This window comes from Geotrypetes seraphini, chromosome 8 (assembly GCF_902459505.1).
Source record: "Geotrypetes seraphini chromosome 8, aGeoSer1.1, whole genome shotgun sequence".
Classification (NCBI taxonomy): Eukaryota; Metazoa; Chordata; class Amphibia; order Gymnophiona; family Dermophiidae; genus Geotrypetes; species Geotrypetes seraphini.
In genome coordinates this window covers 53,572,546-53,587,398 of record NC_047091.1, presented here as the reverse complement: position 1 = coordinate 53,587,398, position 14,853 = coordinate 53,572,546, and the positions used below count along the sequence as shown (strand labels likewise).

The 14,853-nt window shown below is 49.0% G+C and overlaps 1 protein-coding gene across 9 annotated transcripts in view; it reads left to right on the top strand.

Annotated features, from left to right (window-relative positions):
* Positions 1-14,853, top strand: part of DPF1 (double PHD fingers 1) — a 146,600-nt gene that overhangs the window by 118,505 nt on the left and 13,242 nt on the right. For all 9 annotated transcript variants that reach the window (XM_033953542.1, XM_033953539.1, XM_033953547.1 and 6 more), the window contains 2 exons: positions 5,873-5,985; positions 6,290-6,371. In XM_033953542.1, the coding sequence (XP_033809433.1) occupies positions 5,873-5,985; positions 6,290-6,371 (195 nt within the window). The remainder of the gene's footprint in view (positions 1-5,872; positions 5,986-6,289; positions 6,372-14,853) is intronic.

Sequence of the window (14,853 nt, the reverse complement as noted above, 5' to 3'; positions counted from 1 at the left end):
CCATCTTTAAAAAGGGATCAAGGGGTGACCCGGGAAACTACAGACCGGTGAGTCTGACCTCGGTTCCGGGGAAAATGGTGGAAGCACTTATAAAAGACAACATCGACGAACATTTTGAAAGAAACAAACTTCTGACAACCAGCCAACATGGTTTCAGCAAGGGGAGATCGTGCCTAACAAACTTATTGCACTTCTTCGAAGGAATTAACAAACAGATGGACAGAGGTGACCCCATAGACATCATATATCTAGACTTCTAAAAAGCCTTTGACAAAGTACCCCACGAATGCCTACTTCGGAAACTGAAGAACCATGGGGTGGAAGGAGATGTACATAGATGGATCAGAAATTGGTTGGCGGGTAGGAAACAGAGGGTGGGAATAAAGGGCCACTACTCGGACTGGAGAAGGGTCACGAGTGGTGTCCCGCAGGGCTCGGTGCTTGGGCCATTGCTATTTAATATATTCATAAATGATCTAGAAACAGGGACGAAGTGTGAGATAATAAAATTTGCGGACGACACCAAACTATTTAGAGGAGCTCGGACTAAAGAGGACTGCGAAGAATTGCAAAGAGACTTGAACAAACTAGAGGAATAGACGAGATGGCAGATGAAGTTCAACGTTGAGAAATGTAAAGTCTACATGTGGGAAGCAGAAACCCGAGGTGCAGCTATACGATGGGAGGGATATTATTGAAGGAGAGCACCCAAGAAAGGGACTTGGGGGTAATGGTGGACATGACAATGAAGCCGACGGCACAGTGCGCAGCGGCCGCTAAGAAGGCAAATAGAATGCTAGGCATAATCAAGAAGGGTATTACAACCAGAACGAAAGAAGTTATCCTGCCGTTGTATCGGGCGATGGTGCGTCCGCATCTGGAGTACTGCATCCAATATTGATCGCCGTACCTTAAGAAAGATATGGCGTTACTCGAGAAGGTTCAGAGAAGAGCGACATGTCTGATAAAAGGGATAGAAAACCTTTCATACGCTGAGAGATTAGAAAAACTGGGACTCTTTTCCCTGGAGAAGAGGAGACTTAGAGGGGATATGATAGAGACTTACAAGATCATGAAAGGCATAGAGAGAGTAGAGAGGGACAGATTCTTCAGACTTTCGAATAATAAAAGAACAAGAGGGCACTCGGAAAAGTTGAAAGGGGACAGATTCAAAACGAATGCTAGGAAGTTCTTCTTTACCCAACGTGTGGTGGACACCTGGAATGCGCTTCCAGAGGACATAATAGGGCAGAGTACAGTACTGGGGTTTAAGAAAGGATTGGACAATTTCCTGCTGGAAAAGGGGATAGAGGGATATAGATAGAGGATTACTGCACAGGTCCTGGACCTGTTGGGCCACCACGTGTGCGGACTGCTAGGCACAATGGACCTCTGGTCTGACCCAGCGGAGGCACTGCTTATGTTCTTATGATTTTTCAAGCGTTTTAGCACAGGCTGAGTGGCCTGTGTAGGTCCAGAGGACTGTAGCGGGTGCCGGCTATGTCCCCCACTGAAGACGTGAGAGGAGCAAATGAGGTCAAGGGTTTCAGGCTCGGAGCCTGTCTAAAAGACAGCCTGAAAGGACAAGTGGCTGAAGACTTCTAGAGGCTTGTCTGAGGCAGAAACCTTCTCCATTGTCCAGCTGCAGTGTAAGCTGATGCAGGCACAGCACCAAACAGTTCTGTGAGTATAGTCTATTACTATCTATGGGAGACTTTGGGGTAGTTCAATAATTGGACTTTTGAGGGTCTCTGGGATTCTTATAGGATACCCCTTCTCAAAAAACCCCTTTTATTAATTTTTGGAAATTTTATTTAGCTTTCCCAGGCTGTTTTCTGGTGCTGAAACACAGCTGCAGCAGCCATCTTGGATTTCCCATTTTAAAAGCCTTTATCTGTCTCAAAACACCTCATTTTTTATAATAAATAATTTTTATGGGCTCCCCAGGCATTTCTACTCGTGTATCATGCCAGTTTGGGGCTGGATGGCTAGCTGAGGAACGTCCATGTGCCATGTGCTGCAGGGCACACAAAGGGGGGGGAGCAGGAACACTGGGCTTAGCCCCCTCTGGTCCCTCTAGGGCAGGGGTGTTCAATGTCGGTCCTCGAGGGCCGCAATCCAGTCGGGTTTTCAGGATTTCCCCAATGAATATACATGAGATCTATGTGCATGCACTGCTTTCAATGCATATTCATTGGGGAAATCCTGAAAACCCGACTGGATTGCGGCCCTCGAGGACCGACATTGGACACCCCTGCTCTAGGGTCTTAGTTGCAGGAAGCTCATTTGTTGGGGCATAAATTCCTCCTAGAGCCCTTGAATGGCAACTCAGCATCAGCAGTGAAACACAAATGCAGAGATGGCTCTGAACCCATGAAGGCACAAGAAGTTCCCTTGTAGATATCCTAAGGAGATTCAAGTCAGGGATTTGACTCTGATTTTTGTAAGTTTGATGTTTGAAATTTATGTGAAGTATAAAGCATCTGCACAGTCTGAAGTATCACTGGTGGTGGCGCAGGGTGTTTACCTTTGCAGAGCACTGTTCCCCAGCGGAAAGCTTTACTGCAGGAACCGGAGGTCCAGTTGGAAAAGGTCTGGGTTGTCTGGGGGTCAAGGCCAATGTCTTTACTCCCTCAAAGTGAATCCTCATGGAGGATTCCGGATCTCAGGTGGGTGATAACAGCCATTAGTCTGTCACAGCCCTAGTCCATGGAGAGGACCTGCTGGTGTGTACACCTTTCAAACCGGTGGATTTGATGGAAGTCATTACAGTATCTTTGCGGGAATTAAATTTGAAACACCCACAGACTTGCACAGCTCAAATTTCATTTATGAGCAGCTCCAAGACCCAGTCCACATTTTTTGTTTTTCTTTCAGAGAGAAACTTGATGCTGATGGAGCACTGGGAAGCACCAGAGGGACCACTGAGGGTTGCCAGGGCTATGACTGAAATGGTGTGGTGGCCATGTAGTCTACTCTTCATGATAATATGTAGAAATAAAACTAAAACATAAAGGAACAAAAATACCTTTTTTATTGCTCTAATTTAATGTGGTTTATGATTAGCTTTCGAAGGTAACCCCTCTGATCTGCTAAAGGTTCTCTAATTAGAAAATGAAGGATGTAAATTAAAGAACTAAGGCCGGTACTGGACAGACTTGCATGGTCTGTGTCCCCTATGCGGTGATTTGATGTAGGATTGGGCTGGGTATCAATAGGAACTCCACTAACTTGGAACATGAAGATGTTACTGTCCAGACTTTATGGTAGATATCCTGCAAACAGGATGGTTGGATAGGCTGGAGAGAGCTTGGATGGCAACTTCAGTATTTGGAACCTAGGATAATACCAGGTGGATTTTACAGTCTATGACCCAGAAATATCAAAGAAGAGACAAATTAATTTAATCATGTCTTTTTAATGGTTATAACTAATGGGCAGATTGGATGGATCTTTTAGGTCTTTATCTGCCGTCATTTACTATGTTACATTAAGTTAGTCGAATAAAAAAGATGATATTAGTTTTTCCTTTGTTTTTGTTTTATTTCTACATATTTCCAGGGCTATGACAAAATTGTACCTGATGGCTCCTGATTTTCAGCAGCTTTTAGACCCACCTAAGGAGGATTTGTTAGTGGCGCAAATAACTAAGCATATTTCAGTCCCTAGTAGAGGAGGAGTGATACTAAAGGATGCACAGGACTTGAGTTGAGGCTGTAGCTCTGGGTCTGAAAGCAGTGGTGGCAGCTTCCTTTGTGATGTAGCAACGAATTCCACAGAGTACAGCACATACCCCTAGGTGTTACTGTCAGGGGTGGATTATTTAGCCAATGCCCTACATGATTTTAGAATCATGAGCAAGGTGTCTGCTTATTCTCTCTCTGTCCGAAAAATGCTCTGAATCAGACAATGGGCAGGAGATTCTGCTTCTAAAGCTACATTGAGCAGGCTCCCTTTTAAAGAACAAATGCTCTTTGGCAAGGGGTCAGATGACCTCAGGGCCAGTGTGGCAGATCGTTGTCCTAAGTCATTACTAGACAGTAGACTTTGTACCCCAAGAGGGCCAAAATGTAGTTCCCTTTGTGACAGGCAGTCTCGCCATGCAGCAACAGGCTCCTCTGCTCAGAGATCTAGACAGAGGTTTGGGTGGTGTAGATCAGTGATTCCCAACCCTGTCTTGGAGGAACACCAGGCCAATCGGGTTTGCAGGCTAGCCCTAATGAATATGCATGAGAGAGATTTGCATATGATGGAAGTGATAGGCATGCAAATTTGCTTCATGCATATTCATTAGGGCTAGCCTGAAAACCCAATTGGCCTGGTGTTCCTCCAGGACAGGGTTGGGAACCACTGGTGTAGATGACCTCAGGTGTCGACACCCTACTCAGCAACTATTACCAAGAAGTCCCAATGATGCCAAGCAAGAATCCGAGTTTCCCCGAATAGGAGGAAGACTCTTAGAATGAGGATCTGTTCAGACAAATGTTTGCTGGGCATCATTCGAGAGGGCTACCAGTTTAAATTTTTTACCCTCTTCGAGATGACTTTGTAAATTCTCCAGCAGGAAGACTGGAGAGAGCACAGTCAGAGAGACAGCAATATGGCTACTAGAGCTCCGGTGCTGCACTGAGCAACTGGACTCATAAATTGATTAAACTAAACAAGCCTCAGACAAATGAGCAGGCCATTTCAGTCCAAGCTAAATAATCAAAGTCGCACAGGCTTAAAGTCTGTTAATCATAATCTCCTCTTACATACGGGGGAGCACAGTAAAAAAAAACTCTAGCGCAAAATTGAGAAAATCCTGTGCTCCAAACCCGAATGTAGAGACAAAAGTAAACACAGTGCTCAGAACAGAACAGTATACTGAACGTAGTTGTAGAAAAAAATCCCAAATACTTAAAAACTAAAATCAAAATATACTCCAGAATGTATTTTGATTTTAGTTTTTAAGACTGAGAGGCAAGCTTTATAATTTTTTTTTTTTTTTACTAACATGTTTGATAATCAGCTCCTCTTGAATGCACTACCTTTCCTGTGAAGTTCTCATTAAGAACCTTTCAGTGAGTTCATTTTGCCTGTCTAATAGTTTGACAGAGTGAAGTGGTTTGGACCCATAATGTAGGCAGTTTGTGCTGACACACAGCCCGTGTTGGGTCTTTCAATAAATTTAATTTCATCTTCTCAATTTCTGAAGCCCTTGGTGCTGTTTTTTTTCCTCTTATTGGCTTGGTGTGTACTTTGAGTCCCTTTACTGGCAGGTTTGTTATAATTTCAGAGCCGAAGAGTTGTAGTTCGGGGAGTTTTTCTGTACCCCTCCTTCGCATGTGTTTCTTTATAGGGCTATCTTCTGCTTTGGTACAAACTGAAGGGGACAGCAGAGGCCTCTGGTGAAGGAGGGAGGGAGTCAAAACCTGTTTTGTCTAGAACTGAAAGGCTTGGGATAAATATGGGCACAAATGTATATGGATACATCACAAGGCTGCTGATTTAAATGCTATGGAGGTTTAGGAGTGGCATTTTCTTTTGCCCAGTTTCCATAGACTGATGTTTGGTTAAGTGAAACTATGTACATCCGTGGAATTGATACTCTCTCTAAGCTGGTGACCAGAATCACTTTTACCCTTCAGAAGCTAGTAGAGTAGGGCAACCTTTTTGATAGAACAGTGCTGTGTCTTTTCTGTGGCCAGGGTCAGGGTGTAATGTCAGAGAGTTTGTGAAAGTAGATTGCATCTTTTTGGTGCTGCACTAAATTAGTCTATATTTGGAAAACTGGCTTCTTGGTCTTTTTCTTGGGCACACTCAGGTTTCTGTTTTATGTTGGTGCATTGATGGGGATTCCTTTCTTCCTGCTCTGCTCTTAATCCCACAGGCCACCCTTCCTGTTTACAGTTCACGGTAAACATGACAGCCGCTGTGCGAACCTATCGCTGGCAGTGCATCGAGTGCAAATCGTGCAGTTTGTGTGGCACCTCGGAAAACGACGTGAGTGTCCAGTCTCTGGTGTGTGCGGATGGTGAAAGTGATGAATGGCAAGAGACTAGCGGGAGAGGGGGTGGGGAGCAATAGGGAAAAAGGGAGACAAAGAGCAGCAGGGGATATAAGCTTGATTATGGGGGGGAGGGTGTTAACCATTATCTGACTGGATTAGGAGTTTTCAAATTAGGCTGGGTCCTGATTGGAGGGTCATACAAGATGTGGCAGGTCCCAGGACTCCTGGGTTTAAACAGTATATAATTATCTGCTGTTTTTGTTTGTTTGTTTTTGGTTGGAATTTGATGTGGGGTAGGACCAGCTTCTCTTCTGTGATGACTGTGACCGAGGCTACCACATGTACTGCCTGAGGCCTCCTATGTGTGAGCCACCTGAAGGTAAGATGCTCCCACCTCCCTAAGCACAAACCCTTAAATTCTATAAATGACCCCAAGTTAGGCACACAGTTGGGCATGTACATAACTTAATGTATTAATTGCCACTAAATTGGCAATAAGTGCCAATAATTGGCAATCCATTGTAATTATGCATGTAACTGACTTATGCCCTTAGTCTATAAATGAGTGCTGAAGCCCTGTAGTATGGTCAGTCATTTTTCACACAAGATTGGTGTTGTAAGCAAAAGTCATTTCTCATAAGTCTTCAGGACAAACAAATTGACACCTGCAAAATAGGCCCTAACATTTGCCTGTCTATTAGATTCAAAAATGATTAGAATGGTGACATATACTTGTACCAAAATGCCAACGAGCTATTCTGTAAATATGCACATCAGTGGCATAGCAAGGGTGAGGAGCGGTGGTGCCCCACCCCCGTCTCCACCTCCCCCCCCTGTCTCCATCTCCCCCGCTCCTTGGCTGAATAGCAGCGGGTGTGTATTTTACAGATGAGTGTACCAATGGGTGGGATTCACACTTACCATAGTCCATAGGCAGCAGAACATAGTTTGGTTTGGGTGGGGCCCAGGATCTCCATCCTAGTGCCAGCGGAATCCTGTGGCATGGCCCGTCACCAGCTCCTGACTCCACCCCCATCTCTTCCTGGCGTTGTACTTTAAATCTTCGGGGCAGCCGCCACGCAGCGTCAACGAGCAGACCAGCCTCTGGAAGTAGAAGGAAGGGTTCTGGGCCAGGCCTGTTCATTGATGCTGTGCTGTGGCTTCCCCGAAGATTTAAAGTACAATATCGTGAAACGGGTGGGAGGGTGAACTCCAAATGGTGACCGCCAATTTTTGGGGAGGCCGTGACCTCTGTGGCTGGCTTCCCCCATTCCGACGCCTATGCCATAGTCTAAGTTAGGTGGGTAATTTACAGATGTGTCTCTTGCAGTTGGGTACACATGTGCTTAAGCTGGCTCAGTGGCTGGCATATGTGCTCGCACCTAACTGCATATGTTTAGCATTCATTAATGGAAATTAGGCACATACTTTCATTTCTAGAATAGGCACCAAATGAATTTTATCTTTTGTATGTGCATAATACACTTCCTCCTGGGATCCCCTCACTTCCTTCTCTGGTAGTTATTCCCTTCGGCCCCCCCAAGGACACTCTTTGATCTCTATTTCCCTTTCCTTTTTAAGTCTTCATCCAGAGCACTGGACAGTCTCCTCTTTAGTAGCTTTGTCCTTGGATGGCATCTTAAGTGTGTCAGCCACTTAGCTGATCCCCTTCTCTTTTGCTTCAGTTCTCTCAGTCTCTTCTCCACAACTCTAGTCACGTCTATGGTCCTACCTCGAACTTAGGCCATGATTTTCTTTCCCTGAAGACAAATCAGGAGTGAGAGGTTTATTATCTCTATATATATATACCAGAAGAAAAACTGCTGTGATTACATGTAGCCAGGTGCTACAAATTTGTTTTTTTTTTTTTTTTCATAAACGATAACACAGGAAAAGCTAGCAGAGTGTAAAGCTGCATGCACCACCATAGAAGCAGACACTAGGCCCACATTCTCCCTCTCTCCAGGTTTTTCTCTCCCAGGATTAGGGTTTCCAGATTTCCTTTTTTTAAAAAAAAGAGGACACCTGCGCCGCACCCACACGCACTTCATGTCTCCTTCCCCGAGCTTGGGGCTGTGTCTGGAGGACCTCTGCGCATGCAAGGATATCAGCACAATGATGTCACACGCATGCATGTGACATCATGTCGACATTTTTGCAGAAGTCCTCCAGACGTGGCCCTGAGCTCGGGGCTTTCCAAAACCTGGACAAACTGCTGGGTTTTGGAAATCCTTTCAGGCACCCGGACAGTCCTCTAAAAAGAGGACATGCCAGGTTTTCCCCAACGTCTGGTAACCCTATCCAGGAATCTCAGTTGCAGTGTTGTAAACCTAGGATTGTACCACTGAACCACACCTGTAGGAGAAGGTTATCACAAATGGTTCATTCCACTTGTACTTTGCAGCACTAGTGTGAAGAACACAGACCCTAATAAAGGGTCCATTGACTTTTCTTTTAATATTTTTTGTTTTGAGTTGCACTGATGGCATGGGGCATTGCCATACAGTGAAAGTTCCTGATCTCTGATTCCTGCTTGCCCTCCTCAGGGTCTACTAGTCTCATCCCCTGCCCAGACCTCCTATCAGATTCATCCCTCCAGTGGTCCTCCCTACAGCTCCTTATCCCAGGACAAGCAGGCAGGTATTCTCACTAGTGGGTGATGTCATCAGACAGAGCCCCGGTACGGACGTCTCACAAGCACGTGTTGCTTGTAGAAACTTAAAGTTTCTAGATGCCCGCACCGCGCATGCGCCGGTGCCTTCCTGCCCGGAGATCCAGGCGTGTCTCCTCAGTTCTTTCTTTTCCGCGGAGCTGAGAAGTTCAACTTCATCATGCGCTAGCTGAATTCAGTTAAATTTGCCTTCCTTGTCCCGCGTTTTTGCTTTCTTTTAATTACAGTTAACAGTACTTTTCTTTTTCAGTTAAAAAAAAAAGAAGATTATTTCCTCCGGCGGGTCGAACGGGCCGGCCACGTGGCTCAGGCCCACTGGCTTCGACCTCGCGGCGGAGATTTTCCGGCCTATGTCCCGGCCAATCACCGGGTTTAAAAAGTGCAGCAAGTGCCAACGCGCGATTTCACTCACGGACCCTCACTGGCGCTGTTTGCAGTGTTTGGGCCCTGACCACATCCCGAAATCGTGCAGGCCTTGCTCTACCCTTACGGCACGCTCATTCAAGCGGCGTTGCCTATTGTGGGAATCGATGTTCAAGATGGACGCAGCTAAGGATCCCTCAGCCTCCACTTCATCTGATACCTCCCCGGTTCGGGCGAAACCGGTATCGACCCCTCCTGCATCGAGTGTGGTGAAACCGGCATCGCTCACCCCGACACCATCCACGAGCTCGACGTCGGTGCCTGCCCCGGTCTCCTCGGTTCAGGTACCTCTTCCTTCCACAGTGCCACCAGTGGTCATCAAAGTGCCGAAAGCTACTAAGCAGAAGCACTCGGCCTCGAAGGAGCGCGATGTCCGTGCAGGAGGACCCCCTTTCGGTGCGGATCCCTCCTTATCGGCTTCGCTACGGTCCGTGCTGGAAGCTCAATTCGTTGAGCTCATGCAGACCATCGGACCCGGGCTCATCGCTGCCATACAGGGTGACCTCCCGGTACCGGTCCAAAGGGGCGGTCCGCCCCCTCCCCCTCCCCCACACCGTTCGACCTCGACAACCGACGAGGACGAACGGGGGAGGGCGGCGATGCCCACGCGGCAAGCCTCGCTTACCGATATGCCGCCATTAGAACCCATTACGCCTCCGCGCCAACATGGGACCAGACCTCCGATCGATACTCGAAGCCCTGGGCATAGTCAGGAAGAGTTCTTCCGTACTCCTTACCAGACTTGGGTAGCATCGCAAGAACCCGCATCGCAAACCCAGTTGCGATCCACCGCTTCCAGCCCTATCCACTTGGGGGCCTCGGGAGACCATGCGATGCACAGACGATCCCGATCCCCGTCCCGCCACCGAGACGGGCACCGATCGAGACACTCATCCTGGCACTCCTCACGCCATTCGGAGGTGTCACCGCAGAAAAAACTGCAACGTAGGGGATACTCCTCATCAGAGGTGTCCCCTCCGGGGGGCCCGGAGTACGAGGAGACATCGGTGCCCGATTCTCCTTGCCACTCCCCGATGTCCATGGACCTGGAGGCCTCCTCCTCCTCCAGCCCGTCCCACAGACCGACGCTGGCGGAACAATTGTCCTTCTCATCATTCCTCCGACAAATGGCGGATGATCTGGATGTGACCCTTGACACGGGCTCCCGATACTCCAAAGAATATCTGGACACCATGCATTTACCTAACCCTCCAACGGAGTCGCTTCGGCTCCCCTTGCACAAATTACTGGACCAGACCTTCATGCAGTGCTTCGAAACACCGTATTCCATACCGGCGATCCCCAGCAAACTCGATGCTCGATACCGCATCGTGCACCATAAAGGGTTTGAGGGCCCTCAACTCTCCCACCAATCCCTACTGGTCGAGTCCTCCCTTAAACGCTCTCATCCCTCCCAGGTCTACGCCTCTGTACCGCCGGGCCGAGAGAGGAGAACGATGGACAAATTTGGTAGAAAATTCTACCAAAACTCCATGATGGCGTCACGGGTGCTAAACTACAATTTCTTTTTCTCTTCCTATCTGGAGTTCTTCTTGCCGGTGCTCCGCAAGTTCACTCCGTTCATAGACAACCAAGCTCGATTCGAGTTCGAGGAAGTGGTAGCCTCCCTCTCCCAATTACGCCTCCAGCTGATGCAATCCTCCTTCGATGCATTCGAACTCTCGGCACGCGCCGCCGCAAGCGCGGTAGCTATGCGTCGCCTGGCATGGCTCCGTACAATCGATATGGATCCCAACCTCCAGGACAGACTCGCCAACGTACCATGTGCTGGGGCTGACCTGTTCGATGAGTCTATCGAAACTGTTACCAAGAAGCTGTCGGATCATGAAAAATCTTTTCAATCCATCCTGCGGCCCAAACCCAAACCTCAACAGTCTCGACCTTCCAGGCCACCCCTGATTTACCAGCGGCGTTACATGCCCAGACAAACGCCTGCTGCGAGACAGCCTGCGAAGAGACAACCTCCCCAGAAGTCTCAGCAAAAACCTCAGCCACCGGCTGCACCTAAGGCTCCCCAGCCCTTTTGACGCCCCCCCCCCGGGAGCATAACCTCGGCCTCTCCCATAGGGGGCCGCCTCCATCTTTTTTACCATCGATGGGAGGCCATAACCACGGACCTATGGGTCCTCACCATCATAAGAGAAGGATACTCTCTTCAATTCCACCGGGTCCCCCCGGACCATCCTCCAAGAGAGTATCCTTCAAGCTCGACGCAGACCGCCCTTCTTCTTCAGGAAGTCCAAACCTTACTTCAGCTTCGGGCTGTCGAGCCGGTCCCGTCAGACCAATTGAACCGAGGGTTTTACTCCCGGTACTTCCTCGTCCCGAAGAAAACGGGCGACCTGCGACCCATTTTAGACCTTCGGGCCCTCAACAAGTTTCTGGTCAAAGAGAAGTTTCGCATGCTGACCTTGGCTTCTCTATACCCCCTCCTCGAGCAGAACGACTGGTTATGCTCCCTGGATCTCAAGGAGGCCTACACTCACATCCCCATTCACCCGGCCTCCCGAAAGTTCCTCAGATTTCGGGTGGGAAATCTGCACCTACAGTATCGAGTGCTACCATTCGGCCTATCTTCGTCCCCCAGAGTCTTCACAAAGTGCCTGGTGGTAGTGGCCGCAGCACTCCGGGACAGGAGTCTACAGGTGTTCCCATACCTCGACGACTGGCTCATCAAGGCCCCGTCAGCCCCAGAGGTCACTTCGGCGGCCTTGGCTACAACCTAGTTCCTCCAAAATTTGGGCTTCGAGATCAACTTTTCCAAGTCTCATCTACAACCCACCCAGTCCCTCCCCTTCATTGGAGCGGTCCTGGACACCACCCGACTCCGAGCATTCCTGCCCCTGCAACGCATGGAGTCCCTTCTTCATCTCTGCCAGGCGGTGTCTACTCGCCAAACTCTACCGGCGAGACAACTGATGGTGCTCCTGGGCCATATGGCCTCCACAGTACACGTGACACCCTTTGCCAGACTCCACCTCAGGATCCCCCAGTGGACCCTGGCATCACAGTGGAATCAGACGTCCGATCCACTATCCAAACACATCTCAGTCACACCTGCTCTTCGGCAGTCTCTACTTTGGTGGATGACCTCTTCGAATCTATCCAGAGGTTTGCTGATGCACTCTCCCCCCCATCAGAAAGTTCTCACAACCGATTCGTCGAATTATGCATGGGGGGCCCACCTGGATGGTCTCCGCACCCAAGGATTCTGGACCAGTGCGGAAAGACTACACCAAATCAATCTACTGGAACTCAGAGCCATCTTCAATGCGCTCCAAGCTTTCCAACATCTACTCCACGACATGGTAATCCTCATTCGCACAGACAATCAGGCCGCCATGTATTATATCAACAAGCAAGGAGGCACGGGCTCGGCCCTCCTTTGCCAGGAAGCTGTATGAGCCTGGGACTGGGCGGTGCGCCACAACGCCCTACTCAGAGCAATATACATCCAGGGGGAGAACAACGTCTTAGCAGACAAACTAAGCCGTCTGCTACAACCGCACGAATGGACTCTCCATTCCAGCCCCCTTCACCAAATCTTCACGCAATAGGGGACGCCTCAGATAGACCTCTTTGCGGCTCCCCACAACTCCAAACTGCCTCAGTTTTGCTCCAGGATCTACACTCCTCATCGCCTCGAGGCAGATGCTTTTCTACTGAACTGGGGGAAACGATTTCTATATGCGTTCCCACCATTCCCGCTGATCCAGAAGACTCTGGTCAAGCTGAAACTCGAACGGGCCACCATGATTCTAATAGCTCCTCGGTGGCCCAGACAACCTTGGTTCTCCCTCCTACTTCAACTCAGCAGCAGGGAGCCAGTACCACTTCCAGTGTTTCCTTCACTGCTTACTCAACATCAAGGATCACTACTTCATCCCAACCTGCAGTCTCTCCACCTGACAGCTTGGTTCCTCTCAACGTAACCCCTCACCAATTCTCACAAGAAGTGAGGGAGGTCTTGGAAGCTTCCAGGAAGCCCGCCACTCGACAATGCTACTCCCAGAAATGGACCAGATTCTCCTCATGGTGTGTTTCTAAGTCAAAGGAACCTCAGCAAGCTTCCTTATCCTCCGTGCTGGACTATCTCCTACACCTATCTCAATCTGGGCTCAAGTCCACATCCATACGAGTCCACCTGAGCGCTATTGCGGCGTTCCACCAGCCCCTACAAGGGAAACCCCTCTCGGCCCATCCAGTGGTCGCCAGATTTATGAAAGGACTCTTCCATGTTAACCCTCCTCTCAAACCACCCCCAGTAGTTTGGGACCTCAATGTAGTCCTTTCCCGTCTCATGAAGCCCCCGTTTGAACCACTCAACAGGGCCCCTCTTAAGTACCTCACCTGGAAAGTGCTTTTTCTTGTAGCCCTTACGTCCGCTCGCAGAGTCAGCGAACTCCAGGCATTGATGGCGGATCCACCATTCACAGTATTCCATCATGACAAGGTGGTCCTACGCACTCACCCGAAATTCCTGCCTAAGGTGGTCTCCGAATTTCATCTCAACCAATCCATTGTACTTCCAGTATTCTTCCCTAAGCCCCATTCTCACCACGGAGAATCGGCCCTTCACACTCTAGACTGTAAACGTGCCTTGGCTTTCTACCTGGATCGCACCAAGCCACACAGAACCACTCCTCAACTTTTTGTCTCCTTCGATCCTAACAAGTTGGGAAGACCCGTATCAAAGCGCACCATCTCTAATTGGATGGCGGCTTGTATCTCTTTCTGCTATGCCCAGGCTGGATTATCACTTCCTTGTAAGGTCACAGCCCATAAGGTCAGAGCAATGGCAGCCTCAGTAGCATTCCTCAGATCAACACCAATCGAGGAAATTTGTAAGGCTGCCACCTGGTCCTCGGTTCACACATTCACCTCACATTATTGTCTGGATACTCTCTCCAGACGGGATGGACAGTTTGGCCAAACAGTATTGAAAAATTTATTCTCTTAAGTCGCCAACTCCCCCTCCATCCCACTGAGGTTAGCTTGGAGGTCACCCACTAGTGAGAATACCTGCCTGCTTGTCCTGGGATAAAGCAATGTTACTTACCGTAACAGTTGTTATCCAGGGACAGCAGGCAGCTATTCTCACGTCCCACCCACCTCCCCTGGGTTGGCTTCTCAGGCTAGCTACCTGAACTGAGGAGACACGCCCGGATCTCCGGGCAGGAAGGCACCGGCGCATGCGCGGTGCGGGCATCTAGAAACTTTAAGTTTCTACAAGCAACACGTGCTTGTGAGACGTCCGTACCGGGGCTCTGTCTGATGACATCACCCACTAGTGAGAATAGCTGCCTGCTGTCCCTGGATAACAACTGTTACGGTAAGTAACATTGCTTTCTGGATATTGGAGCTCTGGCAGTGAGTGATGGCTTGTGATCACAGTCTCTGCCTCTTGCATGGGATGTGGGCCTGCGAGTGCTAGCTGACTCAGTCTCTCTATTCCAGGGGTATTTAGGCCTCAGGACATACACAGCTAATCAGGTTTTCAGGATACCCACAATGAATATGCATGTGAGATTTGCTTAGAATGGAGATAAATTTGCATGCCCTATCTCTTGCGTATCCTGAAAACCTGACCGGCTGGGTGTGTCCTGAGGACTGGTTTGAGAACCACTGCTCTCTTCAGTTTTATGTTGATAGTACTGCTAGAGCCCCGAGAGGATTGATAGGAGGAGGAATAGAGGGCCGAGGGGGAAGAGGGAATGTTAGGGATTGAATTCAGGGTTTGGGGAAA